Source organism: Alosa pseudoharengus, unplaced genomic scaffold, assembly GCF_046254945.1.
Source record: "Alosa pseudoharengus isolate Yale_2024_CS ecotype anadromous, Long Island Sound unplaced genomic scaffold, YU_APseudo_1.1 YU_APseudo_1.1_scf_2, whole genome shotgun sequence".
NCBI classification, from domain to species: domain Eukaryota; kingdom Metazoa; phylum Chordata; class Actinopteri; order Clupeiformes; family Clupeidae; genus Alosa; species Alosa pseudoharengus.
This window is the reverse complement of record NW_027468663.1, coordinates 15,154,673-15,176,017: the sequence shown is the minus strand read 5'-3', so window position 1 is coordinate 15,176,017 and position 21,345 is coordinate 15,154,673. Positions and strand designations below refer to the sequence as shown.

The window sequence follows — 21,345 nt, the reverse complement described above, 5'->3', positions numbered from 1 at the left end:
TACAGAAATGAAAACAAATTCTGTCATTGTCATTTTAAAACTACATCACACACATCATAACAAAATCGTTGTGTGGGCAGAGAACTGGACCACACGGACATTCTGTAATATATTACAATTATTATTACAATTGTTATGTCAAAGAGAGCACAGAATTATCACGGTTTTAATGGAAACGGTGGGTAAATGAAATATAGGCAGATTTTCCATATTTAGCAGAGCAAATATGCAGATATGCATAAAAGATCATGGCCGGTCTCCTCCTTATGTCTCCTCCAGATATTTGAACAGAGATAGTTGTAAAACCTATCTAAAGTTTTCTGCCCAACTATTTTTGTCCACTCCACTCCAACACTCACAACACATAATGTTTAGAATTGTCAATGACCAGTTGCCATGAAACATTTATTGTCCTTCAGTGAATGTAGAACAATGTAATGTAAAACAAAGCAAAACAAAAAATGATTTAAGGTTTAATTTTAGGCCTCGAGAAACAAAGCACTACCTTGGTTGTGCAACCGCTCAAATGTGATGGGGCCTTTCCTCACCTAGTGGCAGAACACGCCCCTGCAACCATTCACTGATTTCCTTAGATTCTTTAGTTCAAGCACATTGTGAGAGAGAAATACAGTAAAGGAATGTGTGACCATGTATGGGCATACAGGAAAGGACCAAGTACCTGACCAGTTAGTTATTAAGGCGAGACACTGCAGGTGAATAGGGTACATTTTAAGCAGATATCACTATGAAACTTCCCCAGTTGATTACTTACATTAATATAAGAAAAAAAATGTATTACAAGTTTTCTGTAATTACAAGTACTTTGTAATTACAAGTTTTCTGTTTTAATGTTTACATATGCAAATTAGGAATTATCTAATTAAATATGCGCTAATTTGCCTGCATTTTAAAACACAAAATCTAAGCATTGGATACAACCACGTTCAAAATAATGTTTTCATTGTGTTCACATATTAGATGGGGGGAAAATACAAAGGGATTTATTGATACAGTGCATACGGAAAGTACTCACAGCGCTTCACTTTTTCAAGAAAAGTTGTGCAGCATTGGAAGTGCCCAAGAGTACGGTAACCAAGGACCAAATGGTCAGAATGAGATCTAGAGTTCCTTTGAGAAGATGAGAGAAGCGTAAAAGAAGGATAAAACAAAGACTGAACTATTTGGCCACAATTCCCAATGGAAAAAACAGTCACTGAGCTGCAGTTTCTGTGATTCTATCCAGTGGCAGAGGATGGACTGTAATCATTTTTTTTATATACATAACTGATACTTCAGTTGTACAATACTGTAGTGACATATTGCCAATATACAAACAAGGTGTGTTAGATCAACAGTGACCAAAGTTCCAGAGTTTCCTATACACTGGAGAGTGACATGCAATAAATCTGTTTCTTCAAGAAAGGGGTTCCCTGAATGGTTTGTGATAACAGAGTAGGTGTTGCATCAGTCTATCCTTCTCCACCCAAGCTATACGCCATAAAACAAGTGTATAACATGTACGTACATTATAGTCTTAGGCAGTTGGTGGCAAATGGAGCAGCAGCTGGAGAAGGTATAATATAAGGTAGGAGGATTGTTATCAGTGCTGTGAATAAAACAATAAATGTAAACAGACTGATTACACTTTTTCAGTTTAATATAATCTATTTTATGTATCAATTTATTTTCCATATTTGATTTTTTCCTAGCTGTCAGTATTATTCAGAAAAACCTGATATCAAGTACAGAACAGAATAGGGTTGGGATGTGATTAAAGTACACAAAGGTGTAAGATTATTATAGACCTTTTTCATATTTCTGTGACACATTTGTCTAAATAGTGTGTGACACTGACATGGACCTTTGGCAATTATTATTTGGTTAGAAGACTATTTTCTTGATAACTATGCCAAAATACATGTATCATTAAAACTGACATTTTCAGAACAGAAATGAAAGAAAACAAAGCATAAAAACTTTCATTCTGAGGAAACTGTCCTTATTTTATTTCAGAATATTAGGGTGTGTAAATAATGTAAATAAATGCCATTCAAGAGAAACAATGGCGTAATGATTTCCTCTCCATGGCCTTTCATTCCCAGTGTTTGCCTATGTTACTCCATTTTAGTCTAAGAAAGTCAGTATTCAAATGCCAACAAAACTCCATGGTACCTCAAACAAACTCTGTCAGTGTTTCTGTCTTTTGTGATATGTGTTATTTGTAACTTCTGCTAGCTTTGGCAACACTGTACTCATACAGTCATGCTAATAAAGCACCTTTGAATTTGAATAGGATTTTATGTCAGTGTTGCTCATGTGTGTTGAAATCCTTTCTGTGGTGTTATTCATTGCAATTGAAGTGAGCTGAATTTGCCTGTTTGCTGTCTGTGAGACTGAGCTAGCTTGCTGTTTCCTTACATTTAACAAAGCATGTACTTTATAATTTTTATATTGTCGTAATAATTGTCATATTGTCGTAATTCATTCTCACAAAATGTTTGCCAATTCATGATTTTGTTTATGGTAATAGTTTTGTTTAAATAAACATATTTTAAATGTATAGATTGAGCAAATACATTTTAAGCATATACATGAAATTCAATTAAATTAAATTTGATAAATGTAAAATCAGAAAATCACACTGATATCTGCTGTCACACATCTGGATAATCTCTATTGAGGAAAACACATTTGAGTAAAAAGTGTCGGGTATAGATTATGTTTGTGAAGATGAAGTGCTCACTAACATATAGATTTGAACGCATTTGTGAACAAAATCTAAGAGCAATACACCGTTTGTGTGTATAAAAAAATATAACAACTTTTACTTCAATTTCATTTAGGCCATACAGTAATTGTGAAGACACTTTTGTATTTCAGGCCATGATTGTGAAGACACTTTTGTATTTCAGGCCATGATTGTGAAGACACTTTTGTGGTTCAGGCCATGATTGTGAAGACACTTTTGTGGTTCAGGCCATGATTGTGAAGACACTTTTGTGGTTCAGGCCATGATAGTGAAGACACTTCTGTTCTCCTGTGCCTGTAGATGGTGATGATGTCGTCAGCCTACTGTGCGGGTCTCCTCGTGCTGGTGCTGTCTGGGGTGGCACAGGCCTTTATGCCGGTTGGTGGGGGCACCTCCACCCACGCCACCATCACAGGAAATGCAGTGCTCAGTAAAATCACCGATGTGTGCCGGGCTGTGGCGGAATCTGAGGGCAGGGAGTTCAATCCTACGGTGAGATGCTCCCTCTGTGTGTGTGTGTGGGCATGCGTGTACATGTGTGTGTGTGTGTGTGTGTGTGTGTGTGTGTGTGTGTGTGTTTTTTTACACGTATGCATGCAGCAAGTGTGTGTGGGCATGTGTGTGCATGTGTGCGTGTGTTTTTACACGTAGGCATGCAGCAAGTGTGTGTGGGCATGCGTGTGCATGTGTGTGTGTGTGTGTGTGTGTATGTGTGCAAGTATAACTGAATAACTAAAAAGTGCGTATGAGTCTATGTCTGTTTTTGTGCATGACTCTCTTGTCGTATGTCTCTGTTGTGAATGATTCAGTGATGATGTCTGGCGTGTGAGCAGTCTGTGCGTCAGTCTACGTCAGAATGTGTGTTTGTGTGTGTGTCTGCTCGCCACTGACTTCTTGTGAATCCTTAGGGTTCGTCGGCAGAGGAGCTGTTGCGAGCGTGTCTAGGCACGGCCACTGGAGAAGTGTCAGCAGCAAAGTTCCGCACAGCGCTCAACCAAATCTACATGCAGAATGGCCTCGTGGACCGCGACTTAGCCAACAGCCCGGCCCACCATTTCAGCAACGAGGCCTTCGTCCAGGCCCGCACTCTCATCACTGAGGGAACCGTCAGTGTGAAGGCCAATGTCCGCAAGGAGAACTTCCAGGCAGCGAGAGAGACCCTAGGACGAGTCTGCCACACTTTACAAGTAAGGAGAGAGAGAGATTTGGAGAGAGAGAGAGCGCAAAAAAACACAGAACACAGAACATTTCATTGGATCACACATGAACAAAACATTTTTTGTCACAACTTGCAGCTTACCTGCTTATCTACATTTGCAGGATTTTTACAGCCACAGTAACTGGGTGGAGCTGGGCAACAGAGGTCCCTACATGAACCTCCTCCGACAAGACCTCCCCATTGACAATGTTGCAGGTAAATGTTCATGGGATATGGCATATCAGTGAAACATTGTTCACATATATGAACACCATGAGAAAGTCATAAACCACATGATAAAGATTAGAAAATCTGGGACTGGGACATGCCCTCACTACAGTGATTGAGAAATAATTTTGTTGAGATGACCCTAGCTGACAAGCCATGTTGTAAGTGGATCCTCAAGCCAACACCCTACTGATCATATGACCAGGGTACAGTTCAGTGAAATGAACAGTGCTTCCATCAGCATACCCATAATACTGTATGTGTGTGTGTGTGTGTGTGTGTGTGTGTGTGTGTGTGTGTGTGGTTAACAGATATCGATACTCCTACGTGTAATGACTGTGCCAGTGGTACATGTCCAAATCCTCTCTTGCCTGACATCCTGACTCAGAAGAAACTTACCTCAGGATACATGGGTCTACTCTCTGCTACCAAACCTAAAGGTATACTTCTCACACACACATGGGACATATGGCCAGACACATGAAAAAAATATTCATTTGTAGAGGTGTAACGTACACAAAAGTCACGGTTTGGTGTGCACCTTGGTTTTGAAGTCACGGTTCAGTAAATTTTCGGTACCGTAAGCCCGTAGGTATCACTAATCTAAAATTCACTGACAATATTGCTGATGCAAAACGGGAATAGTATTTTGAAAAGATGTCAAATGTTTTTACAACGTTAATTGACTAAACCGACATACGTATGTTCCACCACGTAATATGTTTGTGTGGGAACTCAATGGCCTGCAAGCAAAAAAAGCCTACTGTTTAAATGATTACTGTTAACGACTTTGGTACATTAGGTACACATCTGTATTGAACCTAACGTCCTGTACCTAGAAAGTTCGGTACGGATATGCGTACCTTTACGCATTCATTTGTCATTACTTTTGGCAAACACTGAGTAAAATTATGAAAAAAATAATACAAATCTGCAAGAAAGTATTAGCTTGTATGATTTGTGACATTTGTGTAGCCTTAACTGGTATTCCATTTGGACAGCGAGTTGATATCAACCTCAAAATATTTGAAAGCCTAATAAAGTCTGTACAACGCCCTTTATGAGTGACTTATGACTTGTGCAATATGGTTATCAGTGTGGGTGGACTGATAATGGTCCTTTTGTTGATAGGTAAGTGTAGTCACGGAGGGGCATCAGACATGACCAGCACCCAGGTACCCCGCGGAGGCATCAGCAAGGATGAGCGCAGAGCAGACAATGCAGTGTTACATGACACTGCTGTAGCCGTGGCAACACAGGCCACTCTGGAGCTCCTGGAGGACATCCGCGGGGCTGCAGGCAACAAAGAGTTCCTGCGGTAAGGGGGAAGTGACCATGGTGGTGTCCATAACAACCTGACCAGTGCTTGATGCCGGTCTTATACAACATGTGGAATAATCATGACAGACCGTCTATACAAATTAGTCCACCTTCAGTGACAGTCTAGTGCTAAATTGGCCATATTCCTCCCAGACCATATATTAAATATTATTTTTTTGGTTTCAATATACTCCTGTGACAACTTTTTATGTCTCACTGCTGCTCTTTGTCCCTCTGTTTTGCCCTTTCTGTCTCAGATTAATGGGCATTGCCCGTTCGTCTGTCCTCTGTTTTGTGATCGACACCACTGGCAGCATGGCTGACGACATTGCAGAGGCAAAGAGGGTCGCCAATAACATCATAGACAGCAAGAAGGGCACAGTTGATGAGCCCTCTGAATACATCCTTGTCCAGTTTAATGACCCTAGTAAGGAACGATTATTGCCTGTCCTTCAGAACCCAATCCAACTTCTCCTTCACTAGTCAAATGGCACTATGTCCAAATGCAATGTATAAACACTTGAAAATTCTATATATGCCTGTATAATTACTACTTGACAGATATAGTTATTACATATAATATTTTTTCAAACTAAGCAACACTGCATTGCTACAAAAGGTAGAATTACTCCAAAGATTGAGATCTTGAGCACTATTCCTGATTTGTTTAATCAATTAAAAAAAAACACATCAAATGTGTCCACAAATATATAACATTATAAATGTATAATGTAACATTTGTCAGTGCTAATGCATTTTTGTCCGTGTCTGTCTGTGCGTATGTATGTCTGTTTATCTATATGTCTGTTTATCTATATGTCTGCTTGTCTATCTGTCTGTTTCTCTCTGTGTGTTTTTGTGTGCACATATGTACATCCCTACAGAATTTGGCCCTCTGGTTAGGACGACAGATCCCGAAGTGATGAAAGAAAAGATCTCTGCTCTTGGTGCCAATGGCGGTGGTGACACACCAGAGATGTGCCTCTCTGGACTTCAGGTACAGACTGAACATGACCAACACAGAGAGAAAATAAACAACCGTTATATCATACTAATAGATCAAATAAACAACATTCATATCACAATACTTAAAATAAATATATTGGTTAATAGATACAAAATAAATACATAAATTCCAGTTACCTGTAATTTCACATGCATCTTTGTTTCTTTTTCTCATTCTTCTCGTCCATGTCTGGTGTAGCTGGCTCTGACTGGTGCTCCCCCCTCCTCCCAAATCTACATCTTCACCGATGCTCCTGCCAAAGACATGCACTTGGAAAAGACCATCATTGCCCTGATCCGCAGTACAAAGTCAACAGTAAGCTTATTTGATTCAGGTCTTAGTATGCATAGACACTACGTCCCCTTAGAATTATGAAGGTTCTATCTGACATTTTTGTCAAAATTGAGTTATTGACATATTCTTATTCTGTGAGGTGAAAATGAGGTGAGGTGTTTCTTGTAGTTGTATGCATTTTTGGACATTATATCTGAAGAGGTTTGTTCCACTTATCAGTATAACTCTATGGAATTCTAAAACTTTGAAGCTCAATATCTCAGAACTACTCAGAACGTAGATAGAACCCTATAATTCTAAGGGGACGACTAGCCCTGGCAGCAAATGTAAGATTTCTAGGCTACATAGACACTCACAAACACATGAAACATAAAACTCCTCTCCAACCTTCTTCCTGTGCAGGTGAACATTTTCATGACAGCCACAAGGAGGAGCTCTAAGTACTCTGGGCGCATCCCCAGGGCAGATTTCCGTGTGTACTATGATATGGCACTGGCCTCTGGAGGACAAGCCATTGAAGTGTCCAAGAGCAGCCTGCCCCAGGCCACAGAGATCATTGTGGACTCCTCCACGTCTGCACTGGTGAGCAGAGCAGTTCCCCCTTCCCTGTGATATTGTGTGATCAAGTCACCATGCTAATGCTCAACTGCTGAACAAAAGTGCTGAATAAGGAAGCAGCAGGAAACTAATAGTAACATCCAGAGCCAATAAATTCCTTTTAAAAAACGTATGAGTTTACAATGGCAAATCTTTGCCTAAGATCAAGAGTTTGTGTGCAGTACAGTCATAACAAATTCAGTCTTCTGTTCACATGGTGTTAATGATCCTCTTTGTCACTGCTTGATTGTTTATGTTTCAGGTGACAATTCTGCAGAGGGCCAGGAACCCTGGCAAAGTAGAGACCTTTCCTTTCCTGCTGGATGAGTCTGTCTCCAATGTGACCTTGTACATCACTGGGACTGCAGTAGCGTTCACTCTACAAAGCCCCACAGGCAAGACAATGCGTTTGTTGAGCCAACATTAGTCTGTAGCAGACTGTACCAAACCAGATTCTAGAAGCATTGTGCTGGATAAAATAGATTACAGTCAGCTAGCATGATGTGTTACTCTCTCACATGGACACAGCACTTGAATAATGATATTCTGGTGGTATTTTGTAATATGATTGGCTGTTGAGCTCAGCCTTTCGCTAGTATTGCAGACTGCGGCTTTAAACGATTTCTCTGTCTTGTCATAGGTGTGTCTCAGGGTTCGACAGAGACCACTGGACCTTTGGGAACGATTAATACCGTGGGCAATCTGAAACGAGTCAGGCTCAACACCCTAAACCAGACAGGATTATGGGAAATCCACATGAACAGTGGGAATGCCTACACTGTCAAGGTCACCGGTGAGTTTCATTCAACAGCTGAGTTTAGTCGTTTACAGCGTCCCCCACTGTTAATGCTTTATAGTGAGAATGGGAGAAATCACAAGCCACAAGAGAAGCCACACATATGTATGTGCGCCTCTTTGCTTTGTGCATATGTGTAGGTTATGTGTTATGCATCTACAGTGTGTTTTTTTTTTTTATCCGCAGGTCAGAGTACCGTCACTTTTGTTTATGATTTTGTGGAGACATTCAAAGGGCCTCACCCAGGGTATGGAGTCATTGATGGACGCCCACTGGCAGGTAGGACGGGTCAACACCACCACTCATTCCTGTGACATTATTATTAGAGAGCAGCACTTGGAACAGGATTCACTTTGATCCCTTTCTGTTATCCCTCCCTTCTCTTCCACCTTCCGTTCTCCAATGCTCCTGTCAGGCTCGCCAACCAAACTACTACTCACCCTCACTGGCCGACACGGACCCGAGAGTCTGAAGGTGATGGAAGCAGCACTGGTGGAGGTGTCTGGCTCAGGTGTGGCCAATGGAACAGTGGAGGAAATGGGAGGTGGCAACTTCCTGGTTTCTGTGAACAGTGCCCCGGCAGGCGAGTTTGTGGTTCTCCTGAAAGGGAAGGACGTTTCCACCTCTAGCCGATTCCAGAGGCAAACCACCACACAGATGTCTGTGACTCCAGTGTCAGTCAAGGTGAGTGGTATTTGCTCTACACCATAAGGTGGGAGTGGGGTGGGTCACTGTGTTGTTTACATGACTGTCAGTTGTACCTGAAAGCTGTGGAGTCTTTAATGAGGAGTCTTTAAAAGCCCACGTGTTTTGCATTATTAAAGGAATTATCCGGAGTAAAATGCACTTTAGATCAATTTACGGATGATTGGGAGTACATACGTTGAGTTGACATCAAAATCATGTCATTTGGATGTGTTTTGAGAAAGTTCGATTTTACCGTTTTTAGTCAAAACTCGTTAGCCTGGAAGTGACCAGGGCAAGTCATTTCGCTGCTACAAAACGCTATTTTTATACCTCTTCTACAGTTCCAAACAACATTACACTTACGTGGTAGTGAGTAGAGGGTCCCTAAAGCCAAACCGAAGTATCCCGAGGTCTTTATGTGGTCGGATAGAGAGTCCAGAATGAATTTCATCAAGCCAGTACCTTTCCGGAAATGTTGCTGCTGCAGCTGGCGTTTTTAGGGGAAAGTCGAACTTTCTCAAAACACATCCGAATGACATGATTTTGATGTCAACTCAACGTATGTACTCCCAATCATCTGTAAATTGCATAAAAGTGCATTTTGATCCGGATAATTCCTTTAAGCTACTGCCTGTCTAAAATTCATTATTATGTCCTGAATGAGTGGCCAGTTCACACTGTCCTGACACATTGACTTACAGTAGTGACTGTTTAAAATCAGTCATTATTGAACGCATCTTTATCATGTTACATGTTATGTTGTCTGTACTGCAGGTTGTAGCTGACAACAATATGGAGCCAGGAAAATCACTTGACATACCATTCACCATCAGCACCAGTGTGCCACGGACCAAGTTCAACATCCGTGCAAGAAATGACAAAGATTTTCCCATGACATACCCTAACAGGTGACATAACAAGTTAGCATAATAACAACAACAGTAATATGCTTACAATAGTATTCTTACATAATGATAATTAGCATATTTGTCTCATCTTTGGATTTACAAGATTCTTAATTACAAGCATAACTTCCCCATTTAATTATTCCCCATCACATGATTCACGACAAGGCAATTAGCCCTTTGTGTGATATGGAACTAAGAATTAGTGGTGAATTTCCAACGAATTTGGATGCATCGTGGGCGTGACTGCCATATTTATAGTCTCTCTGTATTCACAGCATTGTCAGTGGGAGCAGATCCACAGCTGAAGGGACCCTGGCCATCACTGCCCCAACCAACACTGCTTCAGGCACTGACATCACTCTGACCATTGATGTCGAGTCTGATGGAACCTCTTACTCAAACTACGCTGTGGTACGGCTCTCTGTGATCAAAAAGGTGACAATTGCACAGTGAACAGTCGTCTTTCACAAAGGCTTTCTTTGTTGGCCATTCTATATATTATACCAGTATTACAATTAAACTGTAAAATAAATGCTTTGAAATCTACTGTCACATTAGTTTGTAAAAATGGCACATTGTCCACAAGCACTGTGAACATTGTAGTGACACTGAAAACTGACTTTGGCTTCTGTCATTGTCCAAAAGGTTACAGATTTCACACCACCAGAATGTAATATGTTCAACATCAACAACAGCTGCCCAACTGACTGCAGAAACGCTTCATGGCACGCCACTGTTAACATGACTGATGGCAATGGCACAGGAGTCGAGAAGGTCTGGATACAGGAGGGCGACGTTTCTCACTCTGCAAATGAGACTGAGAATGGCGGCGTAACGGTGATCCAGTACTTCTGCCAAATTTCCTGCTGCACCCCCAACCTGAAGGTGTCGGTCACGGACAAGGAGGGCAACGTTGGCACGTGCTTCCACTCCATCAGGCCGACCACCACACCAGTCCCCTTCACCACACCCAATGGCGGACCACCCTCCCTCGGTTTGGCAGTGCCACTGTGGATATGCCTGCTACTCTCTGCCACTGCCATAGTCCGAGATTTAGTCCCACTCTCGCTTTAAAATTGGCATATGAGCACACCAAAGAGGGGTTGGATTTTATGTTGTTTCATATGGTTCAAATTGAATACTGCAACCAACCAGTAAAGGTGTGACCTTTAATGCTCAGAAGTTGATTTTGTAATGCCACCATCTTGGCACTACATCCTACAAATGCTGCCAATATACTGTTTATGTGAAAGGTGGAGACTCACCTGCACAGTTCATTGAATTATAATTATTTTCTGCACTAACACATTAAACAGTATGTACAATCAATGCGTATGTAATAGTGTTAGATATTCTGTTTCTGTAATTTAGTATACTAACTATTCGTATATACTTACTTGCTATTAAACTGATTTTCTTTTCTATCCCATGTTATTAAGGATAATAAATTAGACTGCAGGACACATACTGTAAGTTTGACTATTTGATGATGTGCAAAAAAATGTTTTAATACTACAAAACATTGTAATAAAATTAATTAGGGCTGAGGGCACACTGACTGACTGATACCATAAGTGACTATAAATGATCTATAGAGGTACAAAAAAAGGTACAAAAAGACTGGAATATAGAGGTCTTCAATATTTATTTTTTTAGTAACACAAGCAGCAATCTCAGAATGAGCAAGCTTTCATATTTCATATAGCAACACAAGCCTTTCACAATTAAAATATAACATAAAAATTAATTCAGAAATGTCTTAAAATGCAATCTGGTTATTGTCACAGTACACTCTTAAAACCGAATGTGTTGTCCCTCTCTGGACACAGAGATGTGTTAAAAACAACACAAGTTGTGTTGTTTTCCACAGACAATGACTGCACGTCACAATAAATCAGTTAGCAATTCATATCACATTTACAGGCTGTTCTAAGTTCAATCTTCCAGTGTAAACAAAAGCCACTACCTGTGCATACTGCAGAGGCTACTAATCTGTGACATGCTGTGTGTTGAGGTGCTTCTTGAGGTGTGCTGACTGAGTGAACCTCTTGCCACAGACCTTGCATTCATACGGCTTCTCCCCGGTATGAATGCGTTTGTGCCTCTTGAAATTGCCAAGGTCCACGAATCCTTTCTCACAGGTCGGGCAGCTGTAACGCTTCTCTCCTCTGTGCCCCTGCATATGCATGTTCAGCGCCATTCGGTGTTTGAACTTCTTGCCGCACTGCATGCAGCTGTAAGGCTTCTCTCCCGTGTGCATGCGCATGTGAGTGGCCCGGTCGGCTTTGGCCAAGAATCGCTTGCCGCAGACCTTGCAAGGAAAGGGCTTCTCACCCGTATGGATGAGCTGGTGCTTGGTCAGAGTGAAGTGGTAAACGAAACTTTTTCCGCACTCGGGGCACTGATGCTGCTTCTCATCGGCGTGGATCTGGACGTGCCGGTTCAGGCCCCTCACGCTAGGGAACGCTTTCCCACATTTGTCGCACGAGAACGGACGCTCCCCTGTGTGAAGCCTAGCGTGGTTCTCTAGCGCTGAGGCATTGCTGAGGACCCGGCCACAGACCTCACACTGGTTCTTGCGTGCTTGAGACTTGCCTGACCTTTTCTGATCAATTTCTAGGTCATCCTTTACTGAGTCATTGTTTTGTGAAGTCGTGTGATTTTGAATGGTCATGTCTCCACCTGTCTGATAAATGGGCCCATCACTTGAGAGCTCCTGCAGGCTCGATTTGGGTTTGGATTCTTCTGAAACATCCAGGCTATGATTTTCTGACTCTAATTGCCTTGTGTTAGGCCGGTTTGATTCTTGACAAGTCTTGAAATGTGATCGTAGTTTCAAAAGGACAGAATCGCTGTGCCCTTGTCCTTCTTTTGGGACATCATTTTTGATGGTGGTGGAACTTCCATCACTTTGTTGGGCTGAGCCTGAGACACTAAGCAGACCTGAGCATGCGGTTAGGTTCCTGTACTGTCTGTTTAGATTCGCATTTTCTGACAGTGAGAGGGATCCTGAGTGGCCTGAGGAGAACTGATCAGAAGCCATGCAGGGCGTCTGAAGGGCAATGCCTGGTTGGACCAGCGGTACACATTGCTGGGAACTCACAGAGGACAAATGCTCTGACAGCATATTAGGCTGGTCAAACATGGAAGGTGGGTGTAATGTTGTCAAGGTCGGTTCTTCCAGGTCATACATTGGGTCCAGGGAGGCATAGAGACTCTCTAATGGATAGGACAATGGAACTTGTGAAGTTTCATGTGCTGACTGAAAGGACTGGGATGGAGGTGAAGTTAGAAGTTGGTGTGTTGGGAAAGAAGATCTAGTTGCTGGTATTGGAGCTGGAGTTGAATTCTGGAGTAAAGCAACAATTGGCATATTTGAGCCCATTTGGCACGCGGATGAATTATGATCTAATGGAAGTGAAGGCATGTTAGATGGAACCTGGCATGAAGCAGAACTTACGGTTGGTGGACCAAGGTGCATTATTGATGACTGGAAAGGGCTCATACTCGCTGGAAACAAGACCTGGCCTGCTGAAGCAACAATGTTTGGTTGTAAATTAGGGAACTGTGTCATTTGGGGCAAAACCTGAAATGGGGGAGCTTGTTGCTGTGATACTGGCACCTGAGTTGGCTTACATTGTACCTGGCCTTGTGAGACAGAGTGACTGACAAGTGAGGGATGAGACTGAGCTGGGGGATTTGTAATATTAGCCCCTTGATTTGAAAGTAGCCCTGGAATTTGAATAGGGAGAAGAGGAACCTGGGCACGTGGAACCGATTTAAGAGATCGCAGAGAAGGGAGAGTAAGAGCTTTAGAGGCTGGCTGTGGAGCTGACTGGATTCTAACCTGGGAGGTCTGAATCAGCACCTTATTTTGTGTGCACATGGACAGTGACATTGGAATTGGAGCCTGAGACTGCACTGTACTGCCCTTGGGAAGTTCACTGGGTTGGGGGTGTAGGGCAGCAATACGCGTCGTAGCAGATGTGTAGAGAGCTTGTGTCTTTGTGTCAGATGTCCGAGCACGTAATTTAGCATTTTCTTGTAATATGTTTCCCTCATTAACTTCTCTACTTTCTTGATTTCTCACTTCTGAATTGCTTGTGTGGACCTCAGATGTACTGATCCTGTGCTTTTCTGTTTCCACTCTTGCGCCTGATGAAATAGATTCTGAAGAAGCTTTTCCAGAAAGGCTTTTCTCTGTTGTCTTTCTACGGAGTCCGGAGGTGAGAAACACTAAAAGAAAAGAGTGGTTTGGATGACTAAGTGAAAAAGCAGGTGAAATCTATCTAAATCTAAACATAATGGCAATATTAAGTCACCAAATTTAAGCTGAGAGTTCACACTTATTGCTGTACCAATTTTCAAAATGAGATGTTCTCACCTTCTGGTGGAATGTCCTTTATGTGTTGCCTCCGGATAAGCTTTGGCTCACCATCTTCTTGCTTTAGCAAAAAATATCCAGTGCTGTGGTCATCTAAGTCAAGCTCCTGTGAGAGACACACACACACACACACAGTGAGAGAGAGAGAGAGATTCACAGAAACACAAAATGCACAAAACCACAGTGAGCATGTGACAAAAAATAACCACTGACAAAGAACTGCAAAATGGGGGAAAGGACTAGTAATAAGCAGTGACCTCTTGCTTGACAAGCACCAATGCCAACTGGCGGTTTTCCTCCTCTGAGAGACTTGGGCACAGGTTTTGAAATGCACTCCTATCATCATCTTCATTTCGAGAACAAGGGCTGCAGGATCTCTCCACCACGGTTGGCCTGACTGACACAGAGATCACACTTCATTTTACATATTCATTGAAACAACTGGCAACATGCTGAGTAGGCTTTAGCATATTTGATATAATCTATTCAGATCACATTCAGATCAAAGGATAAACTAATTTATTCAATATGATATAGCCTACACATCATTTGAGTAGCCTATAATTTCAGACAATTGTGTTTATCTAGGCCTAATGAATACATAAACATATTAGACATGCATGTTCATAAATTAGTGAACACTTACATTTTCCTCTATGTAGGCTAGGCCTCTAGATACCACCTTGTATCAATGAAGACAAAACAATGTTTACATAGGGTAGCCTAGCCTATAGGCCACATGTTTAATTATTAAGCCACGTAAAAACTAGTGCCCTCTCAGAACCAGTGACCATTGACCTACAAAGACAAACTGAATTGTGTTATTGTTTGGAGAAGGACAGAGATGTCCATGGGGTCTGGTCAGAAACCTGAACCAGGAAATAAAGAGAAACAATAATTCACCGGTAGACTATCACAACTTACCACACTGTACACCGATGTCACGTTTGTGAGAATTATCTATTAGAATAGGGATGTAGTTGTTTCCTGGGTCCGTACATGGTTGTGACTTTTCAAAAAAATTAATCTTATCATTTAAGTTACCGTTCTCTTTCCTGATTCGAACTATCTCTACTTTTAGTTCCTGGACTGAATTCTCGAAGAGTTGCATCGTCTCAGAAACAACGTTATGCAGTAGCCTCTCCACAACAGATGTAAACTGACGTTGAAAGTCTCCATGATTTGACATCATAATACTTTAACAAAGAGTTCTTCAAAGAGAGACCGTATAAGTACACCCAAAGTAGGGCATAGACGGTAAACGAAATTATGTTGGGTTGGCTATGCAGCTCAACGTGCACAACTGGCTTCTTGCCCTCAGGTTCACCGTCGTTGACGCAATATCTCTAGTAGGAGGATAAAGATCAATGTTCACTTCCGCACAGTCAACGTCTGAAAGTAACTGGCAGCTTAGTCGCCTGCCTGTGTGCATTTTAAGCGTGATGCGGAAATGAAATATTAATGTGATATACGGGAGAGAAAGTTGTTGGTTAGAAAAGACGAGGACACGTTTTATGCTAGCACTACAATCTGCCCAAGTAGCATGGACAAAAACACTCGTTGCGCCAACAGAGGCAACATTTCCACAGATTTTAACTGGTCACCACACCACAAACAGTCCCAAAGTTGACTAGCTTATCTACAGGAACTAGTAGCATATTTAAAATGTGGTGGACAGAAGCATCCTATCATACATAAAGTTAGGTTTTATTCGAACAAAACAACAGAATATAATAATTATTCCTAAATAATAATTCCGCTAAATGTTGTAGTAGCCTACGTAAAAAAGAAGATAAAACACTCTTAAGTCTGAGAGCCATAGCTAATAAATCAACGAGCTAACAGATCAAGAGACTGGCAGGCAACCAGAAGCGAAGCAAATACGCACAAACAATGAGTGGTACAAATTGTCCAGTCGCCCGACCCGTACATATGTTTCCGGAAATTCAACGTGCTTTAAGGGTGAAGTTGGACATAATTTTCCTGCTAATTAATCTAATATTTTACATAGTTTTCTGATCATAGGAATTGCTCTATTTTGCCACATAGTTGTCTGTTCAGCTGCGTCTTCCAAAAACAACCACAGTGTATTTGTATTGGAAATGTAAAATCGTTCTGTAGCGAGTTGAATGTTGATTGTATTTGGAAAACTCCTAACGTTACGTTGGCGATCTAGCGACCGTGTGTAGCCTATAATTTCCTTAACGTTTCGGTGATTTTAATCGTTCCAAATGGTGCCATAACTCCATCATTTAAGTAATGCTTTTCAAATTAAACCTTAGGGCCTGCCTCAGTTGAGATTATGTTCCACCTGTACCCTTCCTGAATCGAGTTTAAGATGTGGTACCCAGTTCAGTTACCTCGCAGGTAATAATTAGTGCAATCTACCACTAAATTGTCAGCTTTTCGGTTGTGTGCAGTTGTACACTTACAACGTTGAAAGGGGTGATTTCGTTTCGCGAGCCAGGATGTCTGAGGCGATATTGACCTTTCAGTCTCAGTTATCTGGCGTAATGGAGACTGTTTTTAAAGCAGCGATGTTTGAGATAACAAGGCTTGTAGAGGACAGTTTTTTAGAAGAAGTGTCCCGAAGCAGAGAACAGGTGGAGTCCCTTAAGAAGCGTCTACAATTGTCTGAGAGTAGACGTAAAGACCGCGAGAACGTACGCCGGATGAGGTGTGTAAACTGTGGGAAGACTGGATCTACCGAGAACCCTGTAGAAAGGAACTTGGAAACACAGACTAGTAAGTTCTTGGACTCCTAATACGAAATTCGTCTTGCTGTCTAAAATATAGCCTAGTCGGGCATTAACCTCGGTTAACTTATCTCAGATAGAGGTGGTGGGCTGAAGCAAGAGGAGGTCCAAGAAGATGAGTGGAACAGTTGTGGTGGCAGCACAAGAGATGGTTCTACCGATGCAGGGCAAGAACCAACATCAGATTCCAGTCGTTTGACTGTGGTGTGTACAATTCCTCAGTAGTAACATGGGCTGTATGTTTGTGCTTCTATATTGAATTACTGAATACAGTTACTCCATAAAATATTATTCATTCATGTTCACAGGATAATGCCACAAGCAGGGTTAAGGGATATTCACAACCTAAAGAGGAGAGTCTACGCAATTTGCAGGAGCATACTGAAAAGTGGAGTTTGTGCATGGAAGGTGAGTGTTAAAGGAGATATTCGGCGATCTTTCACATAGATCTCTGTTTCTCGAGGTTACAGAATACCAGAGCTGGTTGGTCACCGGGGTGCAGAGAGATAGTTCAGTAGGGTGACAGTCACAGGGAAGAAGCTTCCTCTGAACCTGCTGGTTCGGGTGCGAAGAGACCTGTATCGCCTCCCGGAGTGGAGTGAACATTCTGTGGTTGGGGTGGGAACAGTCTTTGATGATGCTGCGCGCCTTATGCAAGGAGTTCATAATTACAAGTAGCCTAAAATATTGTCATTTAAATATTTCAGATTGTTTTTCAACTTTTTTAACACTCACCTTTAATGTTATGATTGCATTGTATTGGTGGTCTAATTAGGTGCCTTTCACTTTAAGAAGGAGAGTAAGTTGTGTTTGTTGGCTATTACTTGAAAAATAGGTGTGCATAAGGATATGAGGATGTAAGTTATGATGTTTGCCATGTCATTAGTTAAAATAAATATGGAAAAACCCAACAAGTGAACCTTTCATGAATCGCAGAGGAGTGTCATGCAATGTTCATTTCTGGTGAGTACTGCACAAATGACAAGCAAACATGACGTGAACTAACTGGATAGCTAGAGGGAACTAGGCTATTTTCAGATATAAAAGTTTACCAATAGCTCCGTAGCCTGTTACTCACATGTAATTTAAAAAACAATGGTGAATTAACTTAATTTCATTAGGTTAAAGACACAGACTTTAGAGATGCAAGTCAGCAGATCAGTTATTATTATTTGTTGATATCAAACCTGAAGAGGAACACAACAAGTTTACCTAACGGCTATTCCCGCTGTTCACCCGCATGGAGTTTTTTTCTCTCCTCATGCCCTGATAGTTCTGCTTCATCTTCTCATCAAAAATATAACTGTCACTAACTTGACGCAATTGATTCATTTCGCGGGGCCTTACATGTATAGGGGTGGTCCGAATCTGCTGAGTACTGTTGGTTTAAAAAAAACCTTGAAAACAACCGGTTCTACCTAGCTTGTGTTGCTGCAGTCAACAGCTAGAGCTGCCAGGCAGCTACAGTGCTACACTCTGGGTGCATGTTCATACGTTCATACAGACAGTGCTCGGTGACCTTGAGAAACAGATCTATGTGAAAAATAGCTGGAATTCTCCTTTAAGTTTCAGGGTGAAGTGATCTTGATTCAGTGAATATGATGAGTGAATTCTCCTTTAAACAGAAAATGACCTGAGTCACAGGAAATTTAGCATCCTAGTCAAGTCAAGTCAATTTATTTGTATAGCACAGGAGTTGACCCAAAGTGCTTCACGGGTATGGCAGAGAGGTAGTTATTTGTGCACACATAGGTAAAAGAGGAGCCAGAATTATAATAGCGTAACAAGAAAAGATTAGAAGAATAAATAAAATAAAAATAAAATAGGTTCAGGTGACAGGGCATAAAAAATGAATAAAAAGAGATGAGGTGCAATAAATAAACATGTATAAAACAGTAGAGCAGAGAGAAGAGGTAGCAACTGTGGGACAGCACTTGATGTGTAGTGGAAGGACGTTCCAGCCTTGGGGCAAAAATCCTAAAGTGCAGTCTGTGATTCAGGTCCTTCAGATAATTTCTGTCTAATTCAGTGAATTGCTCCCCATGATCCTCTAGGCTACCTGTTACCCATTCCTTGTTTGCTCTAAAGACTGCAGTGTTTGTGCATTGAATTTAAAGGTGTAATTTAGGGGTGTAATTTGATTGGCGGTTGAGTTAAAATATCAGCGAACGTTTGCAAACCTAAAACAAATTAGAGACTGCATCTTTAACAATATTCATATTTTTTATAAAGCAAATGCAAGGGTGCCCTAACAAATATTCATCAATATCATTCCAGAAGAAGAGATTTTGCATTCATCCGACAGTAAATGTGGCCGCGAAGAGCATCTCCAACAGTGCCAGGAGGAATGGGACACTGAACTAGAGATCCAGTCCCAAGACCCTGGCCCAGATCGGGAAGCAGAGGACCTGCAAGGGTTGCCATACAGATCCCGATATAGTATGGATGAGCTTGGCAGCTTTGACACATCTTATAGCAGCCAGGTCCTGGACATGGGTGACCTTGATGGATTGGCGAATTCTCCCACGAGAGAGGATGGTGCTCTTAGCTACAGCACAGCTCAGGCCCATCTCCCTGCTGACTTGGGTGTAATGGAAGAGGGTACTCGGCGCACACATGCATCTGGCACACTTAGGGGGAGGAGAGGCACTGTCAGGGGGACTCACAGACAACCCCCTGCCAATCCTTCATGTGGAAACACTGGCTCAGCTGACCTCAACTGTTTCCTGATCAATGAGGATGGGTACCTGGAGGACCCCAGTGCTATATACCAAAACAATGGGGAAGCAGAACAGCGGGAGCATGGAGTACTCCCCAGTGGTTCATCACTGGACAATCCTGAACAAATGTACGCAGGAGACCCCTTCAGTCACACACCCCTGACATCAACCCATGGCCTGGTTCAACGCAGTGGTAGGGAAGAGCGACTACACACTTGCAGTCAGTGTCTGATTAATTTTCCTGATGCCAGGTCCCTCAAGGCACACATGCAGTCCCACCGTACTGGGTCTTCTGGTCGTTACTCCTGTAATCAGTGTGGGAAGTCCTTCACACAAGCCTGCAACCTTAAAGTCCATCAGCGTATCCATCAGGGAGAAGGCCTTCATCTGTGTAGCCACTGTGGCAAAGGCTTCTCCTCCTTCAGCGACCTCCAGAAACACCACTGCAGCCATGCAGTTGACAAGCCATATTGTTGCTCGCTCTGCGGCAACAAGTTCAGCCGTCTGTGGAACCTGAAGCTGCACCGGCGTATCCACACCCAGGAGAAGCCACACTGCTGCACACTGTGTGACAAAAGTTTCACCCGAGCAGACATATTAAAGGTCCATTACCGGACGCACACAGGAGAGAGGCCGTATTGTTGCACAGTGTGCGGCCTCAGCTTCAAACGCTTGGACCATCTAAAGTCACATCAGCGCAAACACAGACCTGACCTCAGGAACTAAGATTTAAAACAAGAACTGTTTTTTGGAATAAGTAAGTAGAGCGTATATGTGATGGGACCAGATAAAAAAAAAATACATATCATTAATCTCATTGATATAGAGGTGCCATATCCTAGTTGTATTTCTAGTTATTTGCTGATGTTGCCTGTTTATTATCCTCTCGTTCAATTTTGTCATTTAAGAGCAACGTTTTTTGTGTCTGTACTATATTTCAATTGTTTATTATTACCACCAGTGTTATTGCCAGTGTTTGTAACTTTTGAATATCCATTATATAAATCTTGTAAGGAGATTTATTGTAAGGAGTTTTTATTTTGTATTTAAAAGTCTGATGTTGAATTACTGTGCATAAGATTAATTACATTGTACTTATTTTACTTTTGTTAATTTGAAGACTTTATTAAAACCAATGTTATTGGCCTCATATGTATATGATTTCCATTCCAACATTGGGTCATTATGGTGGGCTTGGGTCATACCACTAATCTTGTTATTTAGAAAAAATGATTTATAAATTCCACTTGTATGGGCACATCTCTCCTATGTATTGTTGCCTGGAGGCCCTTAAGTTGCCACAGGTTTCAGCTGAGGATAACTACTTAACGTAATGTCAGCAGAAATTATAAAAGTTAACAACCTAATAGAGTCTACACAGTCCTGCCATATTGTGTGTACAAATAATACAGCAGTATACTTCTTTGTTCTCCTAGCAACTACACAAAACTAAGTTGTACTGCTACTGAGTGAATTTAGATCCGCAAACATAATCATGGATGAATTCTCATGGCCCATATGTAACATTGAATGATTATCTTTAAATAAAGGCAAAACGGATCATAAAATAAACAGCTGAATTACTAGTGTTTTGATCAAGAACACACATATTCTAGGTTTATGCCTGATTAATAACAGCAATGGCAGCAAGATCGACGGGGATGCCATGTAGGCTACCCAAAGATTGTAAATAGGCGAAGTA

The 21,345-nt window shown here is 41.7% G+C and overlaps 3 protein-coding genes across 3 annotated transcripts; 2 read left to right on the top strand and 1 right to left on the bottom strand.

Moving 5' to 3' along the window:
• Positions 1–1,552: 1,552 nt before the first annotated feature.
• On the top strand, positions 1,553–11,240 carry vwa11 (von Willebrand factor A domain containing 11). Its single transcript, XM_076293153.1, has 17 exons — positions 1,553–1,573; positions 3,050–3,241; positions 3,658–3,936; positions 4,070–4,163; positions 4,487–4,615; positions 5,307–5,493; positions 5,753–5,922; positions 6,380–6,492; positions 6,700–6,816; positions 7,198–7,377; positions 7,655–7,787; positions 8,033–8,185; positions 8,375–8,467; positions 8,604–8,872; positions 9,650–9,783; positions 10,059–10,218; positions 10,429–11,240. The coding sequence occupies exons 1-17, from the start codon at positions 1,553–1,555 to the stop codon at positions 10,855–10,857; spliced, it is 2,853 nt and encodes a 950-aa protein (XP_076149268.1). The 3' UTR covers positions 10,858–11,240.
• Positions 11,241–11,411: 171 nt separating this feature from the next.
• Positions 11,412–15,998, bottom strand: LOC143133925 (uncharacterized). The gene is made up of 4 exons (XM_076293902.1): positions 15,092–15,998; positions 14,425–14,564; positions 14,168–14,273; positions 11,412–14,019 (listed from the first exon to the last, which is right to left on the bottom strand). The coding sequence occupies exons 1-4, from the start codon at positions 15,357–15,359 to the stop codon at positions 11,771–11,773; spliced, it is 2,763 nt and encodes a 920-aa protein (XP_076150017.1). The 5' UTR covers positions 15,360–15,998; the 3' UTR covers positions 11,412–11,770.
• Positions 15,999–16,112: 114 nt separating this feature from the next.
• On the top strand, positions 16,113–21,215 carry LOC143133926 (uncharacterized). The gene is made up of 4 exons (XM_076293903.1): positions 16,113–16,912; positions 17,000–17,127; positions 17,232–17,331; positions 19,201–21,215. The coding sequence occupies exons 1-4, from the start codon at positions 16,636–16,638 to the stop codon at positions 20,367–20,369; spliced, it is 1,674 nt and encodes a 557-aa protein (XP_076150018.1). The 5' UTR covers positions 16,113–16,635; the 3' UTR covers positions 20,370–21,215.
• The last annotated feature ends 130 nt before the right edge of the window (positions 21,216–21,345 follow it).